This window comes from Salvelinus fontinalis, chromosome 19, assembly GCF_029448725.1.
Source record: "Salvelinus fontinalis isolate EN_2023a chromosome 19, ASM2944872v1, whole genome shotgun sequence".
NCBI lineage: Eukaryota > Metazoa > Chordata > Actinopteri > Salmoniformes > Salmonidae > Salvelinus > Salvelinus fontinalis.
The window spans coordinates 17,638,549-17,656,814 of NC_074683.1; the positions used below are offsets into that span (position 1 = coordinate 17,638,549).

Sequence of the window (18,266 nt, forward strand, 5' to 3'; positions counted from 1 at the left end):
TGTTTTTGACCTCCTGAAAGGCCATTAAAGGGTATGTGGTTGAAAATCAAGTTAAGGGCAAACTACAGTATGTTATCATGTACTTATACAGAAAATAGAGCAGGTTCTGTATGCCTTTTAGCAGTGCAGAAATACAATAGTAGGTCCTCACATCATAGGCCTACGGATTTGGCGTCTGGCAAATGCCAGATGGGCTGGACCATTTTTTTGTTGGATGAGCTGGTCGAAATTAACACACACATCCAAATAAAACAATGAAAAAGGTGACATAGGCCAGTTAAGATTTTTTTGGAGTTTTTTTTTTTCATTTTTGTTTTACTAATCTATAAGGAGCCTTTGGCTGATCAGTGTGCAACAGCCGGTTGAGCTGAGCAGAGGTCACGCAAACACACATTCAAAGTCAAACTCGGCATCAGTAAAGATACCTGCTCCGAGTCTCTGACTCTGTCATCAGTTAGACAGCCAAGATCATGGATGGTAAAAAAAAAAAAATGGTGCTTATAAACTTAGAAAGATCACTATAAGTCATTAGCTCGGCTTTGATAATGGCTTAACACTAGAACCGCATGGTCTTTCAGCATTTAAGAACCCGCTAAAGAACGTTGCTGGGCGTCTCCTTTAGCATATGCATCAGATGCATATCAACCTGCAAGGTGCAGCAAACATACTTGATAAATAAATGCTTGATAGTGCATGAACTATTGTAAAGGATTAATCGCGTGAAGAAATATATCAATTTAAAGAAATAACAACAATAGTTCTTTGTTTAGATAGTGTCAAGGATATGTTTTGTATGATTCTACAAAGTCCTTGAATAAGCGTAGGCCTCTAGCTTATTTTCGTTTCCCTTACAATAAAAACAGTACAGTGTAATCCATTTGATCAACTTTTATTTCTAGATTTGATTATTAATAGAGTTATAGTAATTTATTTTCCGACAAAGTAGAAAAAAAAGATGAGAATAATAGTAATATAACAAGCCAGGTGCGTAGTTTAAAGTATTTGATGTATTCCTAAAGAAACTCACCAGTGCTTGAACAATTGTAAAGTAATAATTGCATAAAGAAATATTTGTGAAAATATATTCAAGATATTAAAACAGTCTTTGAATCACACACTGTATTGTGCCCTTATACCCGTGCCTTTACTCATGAGTCAATCGCGTCTCTTTATGCTTCGGGTCCACAGTCAGCAGATAGCTTCTGGGCTTTGTGTGAGCATCCCCACAAACAAATCGGTTGCAATGCACACTGTTGTCATGGGTCTTGTTTCGTGTGCACCTGCCGACTTGACATTGTGTCTTGAGGGCAGCAGAGGGCAGCAGTTGTTTGTTCACTGTTCCGAGCAGGCTAGTCTTCTTCGCAATCAACTTGTCTGGCAGGGAAATTGATGTGAAAAAATTGTCCATGGTCACATTTCGGCATTTGCCCATGTAAGGCTCCACGAGTCTCAAAACCACAGCCTCAGAAAGTCGCTCACCCGCTGCCCTGGTTTCATCTTTCCCCGGATACGGAAAGCCACTGAGCAAGTATTTGGTTTTGACATTGGTGGCTAACCAAAAATTAACTGATGTCAAATGCACTATTATCAGTTTCTATCTATGGCCCATTTATCCTTTGATGACAGAATAGCATATTTTAATTTTTATTTGATTTTCTTACTTGTTTTTGCTTAGTAGCCAGAGGAATGGTGCAGCGTGAGTGGTCATGTGCTGAATGCATGGACAGCACAGATATTTTGGAAAAAAGTGACATTTGGAAAAAGACTCTTGAATTTTGAGAGTTATTTGACAAAGTTAAGTGTCATCGAAACTGCAGAATATGCTCTTTCAGATACTATATAGAAATCACAGGGCCTCCCGAGTGGCGCAGTGGTCTAAGGCACTCCAACGCGGTGCTAGCTGTGCCACTAGAGATCCTGGTTCGAGTCCATGCTCTGTCGCAGCTGGCCGAGACCGGGAGACCCACGGGGCAGTGCACAATTGGCCCAGCATCATCTGGGTTAGAGGAGGGTTTAGCTGGCAGGAATGTCCTTGTCCCATCGTGCTCTAGCTACTCCTGTGGCGGGCCAGGCACCTACATGGTCGCCAGGTGTACAGTGTTTCTTCTGACACATTGGTATGGCTGGCTTCTGGGTTAAGCAGGCATTGTGTTAATTATAAGAAGCAGTGCGGCTTGGTTGGGTTGTGTTTTGGCGGATGCGCGGTTCTCGACCTTCGACTCTCCCGAGTCCGTACAGGTGTTGCAGCGATGACACAAGACTGTAACTACCAATTGGATACTACGAAATTGGCTCTGAATGAGGATGCGCCCATCTCTTCATATACAATTTGAGAACTGATAGGCCTAATATTGTCACACATTTCATTGTCAATTTAATCTTGTTTATATTATATATGAAATTAATTTTGTTATTGCATAGATGTAGTTTCGATGGGCTGGCTGTGCAGGCTGACTGGCATCGTTTGTTTAGTATTATTCTAAAGACCCAATGCAACACAAAGCACATTTTCGTTTCCCATACAACACATTTGATTAGTAATAGAGTTACGGTAAATAAAACAGTCCCATAACAGCTTATTTTTACAAAGTAAAATGTAAAAGAGAATGGCAATAACCTGCAAGCCTTGTGGTCAAATTATTAACATGAGCACCAAAGCTGATGAATAGGCATAACACAAACTCATCATTACACTATTGTTGTTCTAAATTATATCCACCTCTTCACCCTCATTCAGTTAGGACTAATTTAAATTATATTTTGAAGTAATTTGCACAATTATTGCCCATCCATTTGTCATTCATTCCGTGGGCTCGTATCGTTTTCTACGCTGGATAGAATGAAGGATATTGTTCTGACGTTACTTGCATTAATGTGATGACTGTTATTTATCTTATCAACTAACTATGTTTAATTGTTACTCCATTAAATGAATCATGTAACAATTAACTCATTAGGAATTTGGGGCACCACGGGAAAAGTTGTTTAACGAATTACTATCTCCTGAATTAAACTCTAAAGATATATAGATATTTCTTATTTCAATAACAGTCACTTATTAATTATTACCTCATATCAGTCTCATTGTCACGCCCTGGCCTTAGTATTCTTTGTTTTCTTTATTATTTTAGTTAGGTCAGGGTGTGACATGGGTATTTGTGGGTTTTGTAGTGTCCAGGGTGATTGTAAGGTTTAGGGGGTTTATTTAGAGTAGTTGGGTTTATGTTTAGTATAGTTGTCTAGCAGTGTCTATGTTGTGTGTAGTTGTCTAGGAAAGTCTATGGTTGCCTGAATGGGTTCCCAATTAGAGACAGCTGGTTTCTGTTGTCTCTGATTGGGAGCCATATTTAGGGTAGCCATAGGCTTTAGTTTGTTGTGGGGAATTGTCTATGTTGAACATTTGTAGCCTGTGTGTGTGTGCACTACGTTTATAGCTTCACGGTCGTTTGTTGTTTTGTTAGTTAGTAAGTGTTTTTGTTTCGTTTTGCTTTCTTCAAGAATAAAAGAAGATGGCTTATTGTCACGCCCTGGCCTTAGTATTCTTTGTTTTCTTCATTATTTTAGTTAGGTCAGAGTGTGACATGGGTATTTATGTGGGTTTTGTAGTGTCCAGGGTGATTGTAAGGTTTAGGGGGTTTATTTAGAGTAGTTGGGTTTATGTTTAGTATAGTTGTCTAGCTGTGTCTATGTTGTGTGTAGTTGTCTAGGAAAGTCTATGGTTGCCTGAATGGGTTCCCAATTAGAGACAGCTGGTTTCTGTTGTCTCTGATTGGGAGCCATATTTAGGGTAGCCATAGGCTTTAGTTTGTTGTGGGGAATTGTCTATGTCTGAACGTTTGTAGCCTGTGTGTGTGTGCACTACGTTTATTAGCTTCACGGTCGTTTGTTGTTTTGTTAGTTTGAAAGTGTTTTGTTTCGTTTTGCCTTCTTCAAGAATAAGATGGCTTATTTTCCACGCGCTGCATGTTGGTCCTCACTCTCTCCTCCACACGATCGTGACACTTATTTTCCACATGCTGCGTTTTGGTCCGTCTCACTCCCACACGATCGTGACACTCATTCTGAACTTCGTAGAACTCTTGAATCCTAAACAACCCCAGCTTTTCTGATTATTCGGTTCTACACAAATTGATTTACTTATCTATTTACCAACTAACTAAATAATAACACAGAATACACATACACACTTACATGAGATAAAAGTCCCTAGTGGACTGACAAGATATGACAGCTTGTTACACACATGGAGAATGAGGGGTAGGTAAAGAGAGGGAATGACAAAGAGAGACAACACTTGGATACATTTGGAAGGTACCTTCAAAATAATAATAATACTTTGCTCACGAACCACCGCTCATTTGGGTAATAAATGCAATGTATTTACGTGTAGATGTCTTTGTCCGTCGTCCCTCTGAAACCAATCGATCCTTCTATGAGGGAGGGGCTGGATGGGTGTAAGGCTCTGGTTGTCACCAGAGGTCACAATGTCCTTCTCTGGTAGTGAAGTGTTTGTCAGAACAGATACTTCAGATGCACCAACGGTTGTCTGAGATGGGATTCTCCTTTCCACCTAATGTCTTTAGTCAAAGTTCTAGACTACTTTACATGCCAGCTGCAGACTGGTAATGCTAAGGTCTAGTGAGTTTATCTTCTCGTGTAGAGACTGCGAGTTTCAGAGTTTCAACCATTTGTAATTTGTGTTTAGCTTGCGCTTCACGTCAGCTGGTCTGGTAGTTTCAACCATTTCAACGTGTGAACCACGGTCTCACGTCTTTTGGTCTCAATGGTTGATTAGTCAGGGTTCAGCTCCCGACCACTTTACACGCCAGTAGTAACCCGGCAATGTACTGTTCTCACCATTTTCAGCCGTGTAGCCACCACTCCAAGCTTTCTGATCTAGTAGTTTCAACCATTCGTAATGTCCGGCTCACACCGTCCGTCTGCTGGTCTGATATGTTAATTCTTAGCAAGTTATTTTAAGCACTCTGGTCGGAAAAGCGGTTCTATCACGCTGACACGTTCTTCTGACCTCATTAGGGGCGTGGCTTAGTTCATGTGCAACGAACATCAAAAAAACATTATCTCATTAGAAGACTAAAATCACATTCCTATTTTAACAAAATGTGTTTCCTTGTTCTTCATAGTGTATTAACATCATACTGGATGGAAACTTGAAAACTAGAATATGTTTCCTTCTTAAGTTACAGTATATGGTTCATACAGGTTTTAATAACGTCACAAAATAATAAACGATATGACATGATTTTTCTTCAGGTCCCCACAGACCATTCTTAATATACCCATCTTAGAAATATTATTCCAAAAGTCACTCTTTGTGTATTATAGTTTTGGGCGGCAGAATTTCCCTGTAACAAAGAATTTCTTTCCCAATACGGAGGAGCAAAGGGAGAGTTCTCTCTCACTTAATTTATGACAGGGTGTGAAGGTGTCATGAAACCCCCCCTCTTCTGTGGGTAAGAGGGTCTGGTTGTTGTCAGCTATTTACCAAGCTGATCAAAGGCCTTTAATCCTCGACCAGGAGAGTCATGACAATATGTTTGGCATTACTCTGAAGACCGTCTGCAACATGTAGCATGTTTTTGTTTCCCTTACAATAAATGTGATTAGTAATAGAGTTATAGTAAATACAACGGTCCATTAACAGCTTATTTTTACAAAGTATAACATAAAAGACAATGGTATCAACCCGTAAGGCGTGCGGTCAATTTATTTGCTCTTGATAAATAGGCGTAACATAAACTTATCGCTACACTATTGTCTTTCTATATGAAATCAACATCTTCACCCTTTTTATAATTCAGAATATGCTGAGACAGGTAGACAGCACAACTGAGAGGCAAACAAAAAGGTGAGTTGGCGATGCGCTCAGTGATATTGCTTTGGTGTGGATAAAATGCCAGGACCTAATTCTTGTCCCAGTCCGCCCCTGCTTTTGTACCATTAATGCTCCCATACCTTGAAAGGACACAGTGCTTACAGATGGTGCTGAAACACATGGTCAATCACAGTCAGAAACATTTGTGAACTAGTCTAAGACAATGCCTCTTACTCAACTCTAAGTCTGTCTTTAAATCTCTCTCTCTCTCTTATTTCTCTCAGTTCAACACACACTGCAGTATTTATTCTGTTTTTGACATTACTCTGATCTTGACAAACAAGGAGTCTCTCTTCAGGGTCCCTGGGATCCCATTGTTAACATCTGGACTCATTCTCTATTTTCCTATGTATTTTTTATTGTTGTGTTTTTCATAGTGGCTTTATGCTTCACCACACACACCAGGGGTAAAAAAAATGATCCGGCTCACACAAAACACACACAGCGAGAGAGCGGGCCTCTGTTTCTGCCTGGCGAGCAGAGAGAGCGAGAGCTACCCCCCACCCCTCCTCCCGCCAAGTAGGCCTATTTACAAGTCAGATTTCCCTAGCATTGCAGAGTTTGGGAAGACATGAGAGTCAGAAAAGTTTTCAAGCTGTCTGAAGATAACTTGAAGTGGGAGGCTTGATGTGAGGAAGGTCCTACGTGGCAGATAGGGAGGTCGAGGCGTTAATGGAATGCTTTAGCCCGACCGGTTTCCCATTCGCACCACAGGACCACTGTGATGTGGCACCGAGGACGATTTCACAGGATTTGTCATGTTTTGTGTGAAGCCTGTCACAATACGGCATGCAAGAAGGATTTAAGAGAATTTTTAATTGTTGGAGATCTGGAGGCAGCTAACCTGGTTTTAACGTATTTCAGCTCTGAAGTCGGAAGATAGTGGATGCTGTGACTGTGACAAGATAATGAGCCTCTCAGTAGGTGAAACTGACTGCTGTCATTACGACATCATCAAAACATCATTAGAATGTAATTGAAACCAGAAATTGGTTGATATGACGTTATTACAACTGGTTTTGCCTGCTGGGTATTTCTATTGTTGTTGTTTGTGGTTATTGGGAATCGTTTTCTGTGTTTAAGTCCACTGACAAACCATGGAGCTGGTTTGCACTTGGGTCCACTCTAGCTCCTTAGTGTCACAGTTGATGTCTGTGTTGTGTGACGTAGAGTGCCTGGGGGCGATTGACTATGTTTAGGCTTCACTGGTCTGTCCACTGCATCTTCAAACAGAGGCAACCTGAGTTCGACTGCCCCCCATTCACTTGTTGCTGTAGTGAAGGTGTCATGTACACACACACATAAACACACACAAACACACTCAGGAAGACAACAAATCCTTGGAAAGGTGGTTAGTGTAGAGGGTAAACAATTGACGCACGCACACACACCAGACACACCCCTCTCAGGCGCAAGCAAGCATGACGACCACAGACACAATTGATAAGACATGGGTGTATGAGGCCATAGCAGACAGTGGTGTGTTATCAGTGAGGATGACTGGAGAGGTTGTCAGACAGGCCGCTGCCTGCAGGTTACACTGTCTAATTACAGAGTGGTGTGTGTGTGTGTGTATGTGTGTGTGTGTGTGTGTGTGTGTGTCCAGATGACACCTGTTGGTCATTTCAAGACAGGACTGATTCTAATGTCAACACATACAGTGCATATTAAACTTCCAATTCAAAGCAAGTTCATTGATTATTTTAACACTTCACTGAACTACCAACTTCTAACGATATTTGTTAAGATAGTTGCTTTAAAAGGAGAAACATGTAGCATTTTATCCGTACATAGGATTTCTTCAAGGTTTTTTGAAGGACACTGCTTAGAAATGGCTAAAATGTCTTTCTCCTGCTTCTTGCCTTTTCAGAATCCAGAAAACATCAGTTGCAACGACGTGAAGAAGTTTTGTACTGCTAATATGTTTGTTATTGTTGTCAACTTTGCAAACGAGAACCAAATCATAATTCAGGAAGTTGTCCACACAACAACAGCCGGTTAGGCAATTTGTGGTAAAAATGCTAATTAGCGGTGAAAATGTGTCACGCTTTGTTCATAAATGTAATTTTTACTCCCGTGGATTTCAATTTTTTGGCTACAGATCTTAATTTGATCACCCTCACGCAGAACAACTTTCCCGCAACGCATAAAAACGACAAACTTAAGTGTATTTAAGGTTTAAAAAGGCTTGTCAAAGTTTGTAATTTCCACTTTGAAATTTTAGACTTGATTTTCCCTTACGTAAAATGTATCAACCCTTATAATCCACATTTCCTGTTGCTGCAGGATTATTTTTTCCTGTGGTAGGAAACTCAAGAAACTGGCTCAAATTAAGATTCTACAGTACTACTGGTATGTAATTGACATTTGGCACTAGCTGGAAGTGGAATTGTCACTTCTGGCTTCTCTTTACCTGCAAGTAAGCCTTGCCCATGCACCTAACAGCATGTCTATTTTGAAGAATGGAACTTGGATGCATACACTGCATACACTATTCATTTTGTTGGTAACTGAGAGATGGACACATCCCAAACTCTAGTGGAACACATTGTAGTCATTTAGCAGATGCTCTTATACAGGGTTAAGTGCCTTGCACAATGGCACATCAACATATCTTTCACCTACTCAGCTTTGGGATTAAAACATGCAACCTTTCTGCTTCTGGCCCAATGCTCTTAACAGCTAGGCTACCTGTCACCCTTAACCACTGGGCTAACTGAACACACACAGTCAGCTACGGATTTTTATTGTTTTTTGTCATTCAGCAGAAACTCTTATCCAGAGCGATTTTCAGGAGCAATTAGGGTTAAGTGCCTTGCTCAAGGGCACATCAACAGATATTTCACCTAGTCGGCTCTGGGATTAAAACCTGCAACCTTTCAGTTACTGGCCCAATGGCCTTAAACGCTAGGCTACCTGAACACATGCTAATGTGATGACATTTTGAGAAAAGTAGATAAGGTGAAATATTTTTGGTAGATGTTCCTAAATCTGATTGTAACTATACACTGAGTATACCAAGCATTAGGAACACCTTCCTAATATTGAGACACAGGACACCCCCCCCCTCCCCCCTCACACACACACTTTAATTATGTACTAGATCATATGGGTTGAGTGTTTTTTTCTCAGACATAAATAAACAATTTGAAAAGCTGAGGGGTGGGATTAAAAGCTTGTGTTTAAAAGCTCATGTTTTATCATAGTTATTACTAAAAACACAATATAACGTATCTGGATGTGACGGACAGTACCAGTCAAAAATGGACACAGCTACTCATCCAAGGGTTTTTCTTTATTTGTATTATTTTCTACATTATAAAACAATAGTGAAGACATCAACACTATGAAATAACACAAATGGAATCATGTAGTAACAAAAAAAGTATTAAACAAATCAAAATATATTTTATATTTGAGATTCTTCAAAGTAGCCACCCTTTGCCTTGATGACAGCTTTGCACACTCTTGGCATTCTCTCAACCAGCTTCATGAGGTAGTCACCTGGAATGCATTTCAATTAACCGGTGTGCCTTGTTAAAAGTTCATTTGTGGACTTTGTTTCCTTCTTAATGCGTTTGAGCCAATACGTTGTGTTGTGACAAGGTAAGGGTGGTATACAGAAGATAGTCCTATTTGGTAAAAGACCAGGTCCATGTTATGGCAAGAACAGCTCAAATTAGAAAAGAGAAACGACAGTCCATCATTAATTTAAGACATGAATGTCAGTCATTCCGAAAAAATGTCAAGAACTTTTAAAGTTTATTCAAGTGCAGTCACAAAAACCGTCAAGTGCTATGATGAAACTGGCTCTCATGAGAACCGCCACAGGAAAGGAAGACCCAGAGTTACCTCTGTTGCAGAGGAAAAGATCATTAGAGTTACCAGCCTCAGAAATTACAGCCCAAAGAAATGCTTCACTTCTCAACATTAACTGTTCAGAGGACACTGCATGAATCAGGCATTCATGGTCGAAATGCAGCAAAGTAACCACTACTAAAGGACACCAATAAGAAGAAGACTTGCTTGGGCCAAGAAACACAAGCAATGGACATTAGACTCATGGAAATCTGTCCTTTGGTCTGATGAGTCCAAATTTGAGGTTTTTGGTTCCAACCGCCGTGTCTTTGTGAGACGTAGGTGAACGGATGATCTCTACATGTGTGGTTCCTACCGTGAAGCATGGAGATGGTGTGATGGTGTGGGGTTGCTTTTCTAGTGACACTGCCAGTGATTTATTTAGAATTTAAGGCACACTTAACCAGCATGGCTACCACAGCATTCTGCAGCGATACACCATCCCATCTGGTTTGCGCAGAGTGGGACTGTAATTTGTTTTTCATCAGGACAATGACCCAACACATCTCCAGGCTGTGTAAGGGCTATTTGACCAAGAAGGAGAATGATGGAGTGCTGCATCAGATGAACTGGCCTTGACAATCACCCAACCCTTAACCCAATTGAGATGGTTTGGGATGAGTTTTACCGCAGAAAAAGCTGTAACAACGTTTATTTTTGGTGGATGGGACAATAAAAAAATATATGTATTATAAAAAATATTGCTTTCTCGCTGGATTGATGAATACGGCCATAGCAAACCAGTGCAAAACTGATCTCAACTCTATATCAATAGAGCAATAAGAAAGAGATTTTTAAACTCTGCCAATAACAGCTAGTTTTTAGTTTCCCCCTCCCCACTCAGACCAGCAAAACAATCACAGTAAGGTACTCAGTTGTTACCCAGATATGATTTGACATCGAGATAAAAACGACTGCATCGACTTCAGCCCTAATGCTTACATTTATTAGCAAAATCTACGAACGAATGTCTAAATTTAACCGTTGAGGATAGTTTTGGTTTCACGTTTGCGCAGTTTGACCGACAGCTAACGGATGGCGACACACTCCGTAATTAAAAGGGCAATACACTCCGTAATCTACTCAGCGACACACTGCCTAATCTCTAAAACCTGTAGTTATGACAACTCTCCGTTTGCTTTGGCAGTTGCTTTGGATAGACAGCACTTTGGTACTGGGATTGTCTCTGTTGCCGTTTTCACTCTCCTCATTTTAAAGCCTTCTGGGTGTATGTATTAATGCACATCATAGTATACCGAAGTAAAATGTTTTGCAAGGGAAAACGTCGTGCCACGAAAGTGATAGTTTCTTATTGCACAAGTGCAAGTAGTCCCTCCCCGTTTCGTTGTGTGATAGAAACTGTAAAACAGATTATTTCCCTTTACCCTCTAAATGTTGTCATATTACGTTTCAGTGTAATGTAATTGTTGTTAAATGAATGATTCAATGGTCATTAAAAAGCAGTTTAAAGCAGACTAGAATTCAATCTCCTAAAACGGACAAATTTATACCCTCATTTGGAAGAATATAATGCTCCCTTTAGGTACAGTATGCATATACATTTAGAGGCAATATTAGGTGCATTTGGCTGCCAATACATGAAGATTCCCTTACGTCAAGAGCCAATAGTGGTTGTTGTTATGTTCTGTAAGCAGGATCTCACCCTTCTGTATTTGACGATGTCACTTCACTGAATCTACCTTTAACAATACAACATGAGCGATGGCAAATAAACATTTTCTGATAATTGTTGTAGCAAAACTGTATTTTAGAATTTAGTCGTCTGTCATAATGTTGTTAAATCAGAATAACACTGCCACCTTCACACCTGTATTCTTACCTGTGTGGACCTGTGTACTACCTGTGTTCCAGGTCTGTGTCAGTGTGGCCAGTGTGCCTGCCATCCCCCAGGGGACACTCGTGTGCATGGGAGGAACTGTGAGTGTGATGACCGCCAGTGTGAGGACATCAGCGGGGAGATATGTGGAGGTGAGGGCTCTCACACACACACACACACACACACACACACACACACACACACACACACACACACACACACACACACACACACACACACACACACACACACACGCACACACACACACACACACACACACACACACACCCTCTCAGGCGCAGGCAGACATGACAACCACATAGATTAGCGACAAGGCAGGGTTGTTATACACATATGCGGAATTGAGTATGTTCCATTGTACTTAGTCTTGGAGGTTGCATGTGTGTGTCTCTTGAATGGCTGAGTGATTAGCTGATACTTCCTGATACCGCATACAAACCTCTCTCTCTTTCTCTCAACGAGAAATGTCAACCGCCAATGAAACATTAGAACAGGGCCTTTGAGCCAGTCATATCTGCTCAAGCTACCACGAGGAGGGTTTAACTAAGGTGGCCTATGCGCTCGCAGGAGGAGGGAGCGAGGGGATCGATTCCACATGGCATTAGCCTGATGTCAACAACGTTGCTAAGCGTAAGCAATCATGCTGTCCTTCTTAACATTAGAAAAGCCATTCTAACAGTCAAATAAATGTGTTTTATATATGTTATCGGGAAGATAATCATTTGTTTGTGTTTATTAAGGTAACATTATAATAGAAACATATACAGTGGCAAGAAAAAGTATGTGAACCCTTTGGATTTACCTGGATTTCAGCATAAATTGGTCATCAAATTTGATCTGATCTCCATTTAAGTCACAACAATAGACAAACATAGTGTGCTTCAACTAATAACACACAAATGATTGTATTTTTCTTGTCTATATTGAATACATCATTTAAACATTCACAGTGTAGGTTGGAAAAAGTATGTGAACTCCTAGGCTAATGACTTCTCCAAAAGCTAATTGGAGTCAGGAGTCAGCTAACCTGGAGTCCAATCAATGAGACGAGATTGGAGATGTTGGTTAGAGCTGCCTTGCCCCATTAAAAACACTCACAAAATCTGAGTTTGCTAGTCACAAGAAGCATTGCCTGATGTGAACCATGCCTCGAACAAAAAAAGATATCAGAAGACCTAAGATTAAAAATTGTTGACTTGCATAAAGCTGAAAAGGGTTACAAAAGTATCTCTAAAAGCCTTGATGTTCACCAGTCCACGGTAAGACAAATTGTCTATATATGGAGAAAGTTCAGCATTGTTGCTACTCTCCCTAGGAGTGGCAGTCCTGCAAAAATGACTGCAAGAGCACAGCGCACAATGCTCAATGAGGTTAAGAAGAATCCTAGTGTCAGCTAAAGACTTACAGAAATCTCTGGAACATGCTATCCTCTCTGTTGATGAGTCTACGATACGTAAAACACTTAACAAGAATGGTGTTCATGGGAGGACAACACGGAAGAAGCCACCGACTGTCCAAATAAAACATTGCTACACGTCAGAAGTTTGCGTAAGTGCACTTGGATGTTCCACAGCGCTACTGGCAAACTGTTCTGTGGACAGATGAAATTTGAGTTACGTTTTTTGGAAGGAACACACAACACTATGTGTGGAGAAAAAAAGGCACAGCACACCAACATCAAAACCTCATCCCAACTGTATAGTATGGTGGAGGGAGCATCATGGTTTGGGGCTGCTTTGCTGCCTCAGGGCCTGGACAGCTTGCTATCATCGACAGAAAAATGAATTCCCAAGCTTATCAAGACATTTTGCAGGAGAATGTTAGGCTATCTGTCCGCCAATTGAAGTTCAACAGAAGTTGGGTGCAAGAGGACAACGACCCAAAACACAGAAGTAAACCAACAACAGAATGGCTTCAACAGAAGAGAATACGCCTTCTGGAGTGGCCCAGTCAGGGTCCTGACCTCAACCCGATTGAGATGCTGTGGCATGACCTTGAGAGCAGTTCACACCAGACATCCCAAGAATATTGCTGAACTGAAACAGTTTTGTAAAGAGGAATTGTCCAAAATCCCTCCTGACCGTTGTGCAGGTCTGATCCGCAACTACAGAAAATGTTTGGTTGAGGTTATTGCTGTCAAAGGAGGGTCAGCCATCTATTAAATCCAAGGGTTCACATACCTTTTCCACCCTGCACTGTGAATGTTTACATGGTGTGTTCAATAAAGACATGAAAACGTATAATTGTTTGTGCTATTAGTTTAAGCAGACTGTGTTTGTCTATTGTTGTGACCTAGATGAAGATCAGATCAAATTTTATGACCAATTTATGCAAAAATCCAGGTATTTCCAAAGGGTTCGCATACTTTTTCTTGCCACTGTATATATTTGAAAGAACATAACATTTTCATTAGTTTATGATATGTAAAAATGAATAACCACTAAAAACCACAGAATTTCAAGTGTAAAATCTATTTCATTGGTGGAGTGCGTTTGTTACGACTATGATACAAAAAACATGTGCCTTGGAACACTGGAACACGACAAAACAAGTAAAAATACCCAAACCACTCAGCTGCATGGTCAGTAAGACGCGGTCAAATGTAGAAAATATCAGTTGCCTAAACATCAGTATAAGCTCCAAGTGTACTTGTGAATAGTGAAAATCAGCACAAAAGCAATAATCGCATTATAATGAATGTATCGATATGACTGCAGTAAAAAGTAGTCCACCATTGTCAGTTATTGGACACTGTATTTGTGGCCTCGCTCTTGCTTACAGTATGGTGTGCATCTTCACGCAATGCCATCAGTTGGATCTCATTTAGCTGTTATCCCTTGTCCTAACTGTCAACAAAAATCTCTGTCACTTGCAAATGCTTGCAACATTTCCCACAAACAAGTCGATTGCAGGTGTTGTAGGTTTTGTTGTGAGTTCATCTGCCCACCTGGCAGTTTCTCCCCGCTGGGGAGCCGTGCGCAATTTTGCTGGCGCAATGGCTCGTGTGGAATCTTTGCTGCTGCCTTGTCCCTCAGTATATCTCTCAGGTAGCCCGTGTGCCAGACTCGTGATGAAGTTTCTTCTGCTAATGGTGTTGTTCACGCACGTCTTGAACAACAAGTGTCCATTGATAGCAGCCATGTCAAGCATGTTGTAGAACACAGCGATAGGCCAGTGGCAAGTTCCTCCTTTCACAGAGTACAACCGTGCCATCTGATCCAAAACATCCACACTGACCTATGGAATAGAATGAAGTAGAAAAGGTTAGGATCCTTTTCCCATGCATAATGCACTGCATAAGTTTATCTATATATATGACAATGTGTAGCGTGGTTCGTTCTGCGTTGTGTAATTCTTAATGAAGACGCTGCCACAACTGATGGTCTGCTCGTTGAAATCTTTTTATTTGCCCTGCACACGAAGAGACAACACACACATTACCCTTGGTGCAGTCACAGCTCTCCGGCACCTTGCTAGCCGAGGGTCAGGCAAAAGAGCGCCAAAAGAAATTAACAGGTGCTGCGTGCACACACTCGCTGCACAACAGCATATACAAGTAAAACTATACAGAACATAATTCTGACAAAATAAAAGACATACCTGCACACGAAGAGACAACACACACATTACCCTTGGTGCAGTCACAGCTCTCCGGCACCTGCGCGAGCACATGTACACTCACTCAACCACTGTCACAAGTACTTAGAAGTTACAACAGATACCCCAATCAGTGAGCTCTGTGAAACTTGTTAACATAAATTCCTACACTGTCCACACTATAACAAACGTATGGTTGCAAAACAGTACATTGTATAACCTTATGACGGTTCCATATTAAACAGTTTCGGAGCCAAGGACAACATACCTTGCTAGCCGAGGGTCAGGCAAAAGAGAACGATAAAGTGGTATGGGGATACAGATAACCCGCGATGGGCCAAACCAAATATACAAAACTTTTACAATCACTTGTTTGTACAATATTGGTATGAAAAAGTGTTTGTACACCAAATAAAAACATTAGCTATGCAGCTGTAATTAAATAAAAAAATACACTGAATTATTATTATTATTATCATCAGATTATTAACATCCCCTCTTGACCTGGCCTATTTGAATTGGTCCTTGTGTGCAATTTGGTGCGTAATCTAGGGGAACAACATCACACTGCTACATTCACCCCCACTGTTTTACACTAGATTATAGGCTCAAAACAAAACACATTACCTCAAAGGTAACAAAGCAAAGAAAGAAAAAAAAATTCACACCCAGAGCGACAGAGTAACCCAGTGTAGTCCCTTAATTCTAGACCCACAAATGGTCGATCAGCTGAAAAGCTATCCCGCGAAGGATTAGGAAAAATAAGGGGTAGCTAATCCCTTATTCAACCGTATACGAAAAATGCCATATACATTTTATGCCGATGGACTACACACAAAGTTACATGAATTGTCAAATATATTAGACAAACCCACAAATCATTCTAAGACATGCTTAGATTTCCTACATTCCTACAAAAGAAAAGGTAGGCAATATCCTACCGTCACTGAGAAACCAAGAACTGTTTCATTTCCTGTGTAGACATAGTTTGGATTAACCTATCCACTGGCTTAATAAGTCTACCCAGTCTAGTCCGAACACCCTCACCCACAAACCTAGCAGGAATGTCACAGACAGCACTAACCCTGCTAAGAGGTCTAACCTCAGGATGGGGAGTACTACAGATCCGCATCTCCGGAGCCAGCACACTTTCAGTTACCGACTCAACACTAGTAGTGTCAGACGACTGATCAGAATCCTGGTAGATTGTCACAGACCACACTGACGAAGCATCTTCAACCAAGGTAACATCATCCACATTGAATGGAGTTTCGCAATCAGAACTCTTGTAGGCTTCGGGGATATCTCTCTGGTCCACTTCTGCTGAGCACACCTCACTTAAGGGGACTTCATACGGTTGTTCCACCTCACTTCCATCAGCCGGGACTTCACCATCCTCTTGGAGTATCCTCCCAGAAGACTCAGGAAGGCCTGCTACCCAGTGGACAGTCCTGGCGTCACTCCCATCCATTTGGCTGGACATTGCAGACATCTCAGAGATCACGTCACCACTCGATAGAGATCCGTGACCCTCAGGTTCCTCCCACGAAGGTAAAGGCAGAAAGTTGACTGGCATAATCAGGTTCCTATGCACAGTTTTGATGCGTCCAGTGGTAGGGTGTTGGATACGATATGTGTTCAGTGAGCTGTTCTTTGCAACCACTATGTACACCACACTCTCCCAGCGATCAGCCAGTTTCTTCTTGCCCCTCTCCCCCTTGTTAGCAAGTAGAACTCTATCTCCCTTCTGCACCGAGTGACCCTTAGACCGTCTGTTGTAGACCTCGGCTTGTCTCTTTTGTTGCTTACTGGCATGCTGCTGGGCCAATGTCATGGCCTCTCTCAGATCCTCACCCAGAGACTGGACATACTTATCCACATCTACTGTGTCCCCATCCAACAGCACACTTTCAAACATAACATCTACCGGCAACCTAGGGGTGCGTCCGAACATCAAGAAGAAGGGTGGAAACCCAGTAGTCTCATGAACAGTGCAGTTATAGGAGAATGTCAATGTGTTCAACATCTGAGGCCATTTAGCCTTAGACCTAGCTGGCAGAGCTCTAATCATCCCACCCAGTGTGCGATTCAGACGTTCTGCTTGACCGTTACCCATGGGATGATAAGGTGTGGTGTGGGACTTTTTAACACCAGATAACTGAAGTAATTCTGCAATAAGTAAACTCTCGAAGTTTGCACCCCTGTCAGAATGGATGCAATCAGCGAACCCATAAATGCAGAAGAAATTATTCCAGAGAACACGAGCAACAGTCTTAGCAGACTGGTTTGGACATGGATACGCACAGGCCAGCTTAGTAAAGTGATCAGTCACTACTAACACATCAATAGACTTGTTGTTTGAATCTTCGGCAGTCCAGAAATCAATACACACAAGTTCTAAAGGTGCCGTTGTCACAATGGAGACAAGTGGAGCTCTTGCTTCAGGCTCAGGTGCTTTACTCAACACACATCTCTTACAGTGGGCCACATATTCCTTGACATCCTTCTCCATAGATTCCCAGTAAAACCGCTGTCTCGTGAGCCACAATGTGCGCTGTTGACCCTGATGACCAGCATCATCATGAACTCCCTTCAACACAAGGCCTCTCAAAGACACAGGTACGACATACTGGAATATTTTCTTCTTACTCACTGGGTGTTTTGAGACACGATACAGAATCCCTAACCGCGTGGTGAGTTTCCCCCACTGTCTTAGAGTATAAACTGTTTCTTTAGCTTCAAAGACTCGCTCTCTCCTAGATGGGCGCCGGCCTCTATCTACAAAGAACATTACTCTGCTGATGATAGGATCCAGTGACTGGTTATCATACAGCTCCTTGTGTGTAAGGACAGGTAAAGGGCTCTGACCCATGGACATCAACTTCTCAAGGTGCTGCACATGTGAAACGGACCTCACTGTGGCACCATCATCCCATCGGCGATGGACTTGGAGGACAGCAGACACCTCTTCACAGGAAACCAACCCACTGACATCGTCTCCAGCTCTACTCAACTCACTCCCAGGAGCCATAGACGTTCCACAGCCAGCCTCGGGCT

The 18,266-nt window shown here is 41.6% G+C and overlaps 1 protein-coding gene across 1 annotated transcript in view; it reads left to right on the forward strand.

Moving 5' to 3' along the window:
• Positions 1-18,266, forward strand: part of itgbl1 (integrin, beta-like 1) — a 123,239-nt gene that overhangs the window by 58,047 nt on the left and 46,926 nt on the right. The window contains exon 8 of the mRNA XM_055870952.1: positions 11,627-11,743. Coding sequence (XP_055726927.1) covers positions 11,627-11,743 — 117 coding nt within the window. The remainder of the gene's footprint in view (positions 1-11,626; positions 11,744-18,266) is intronic.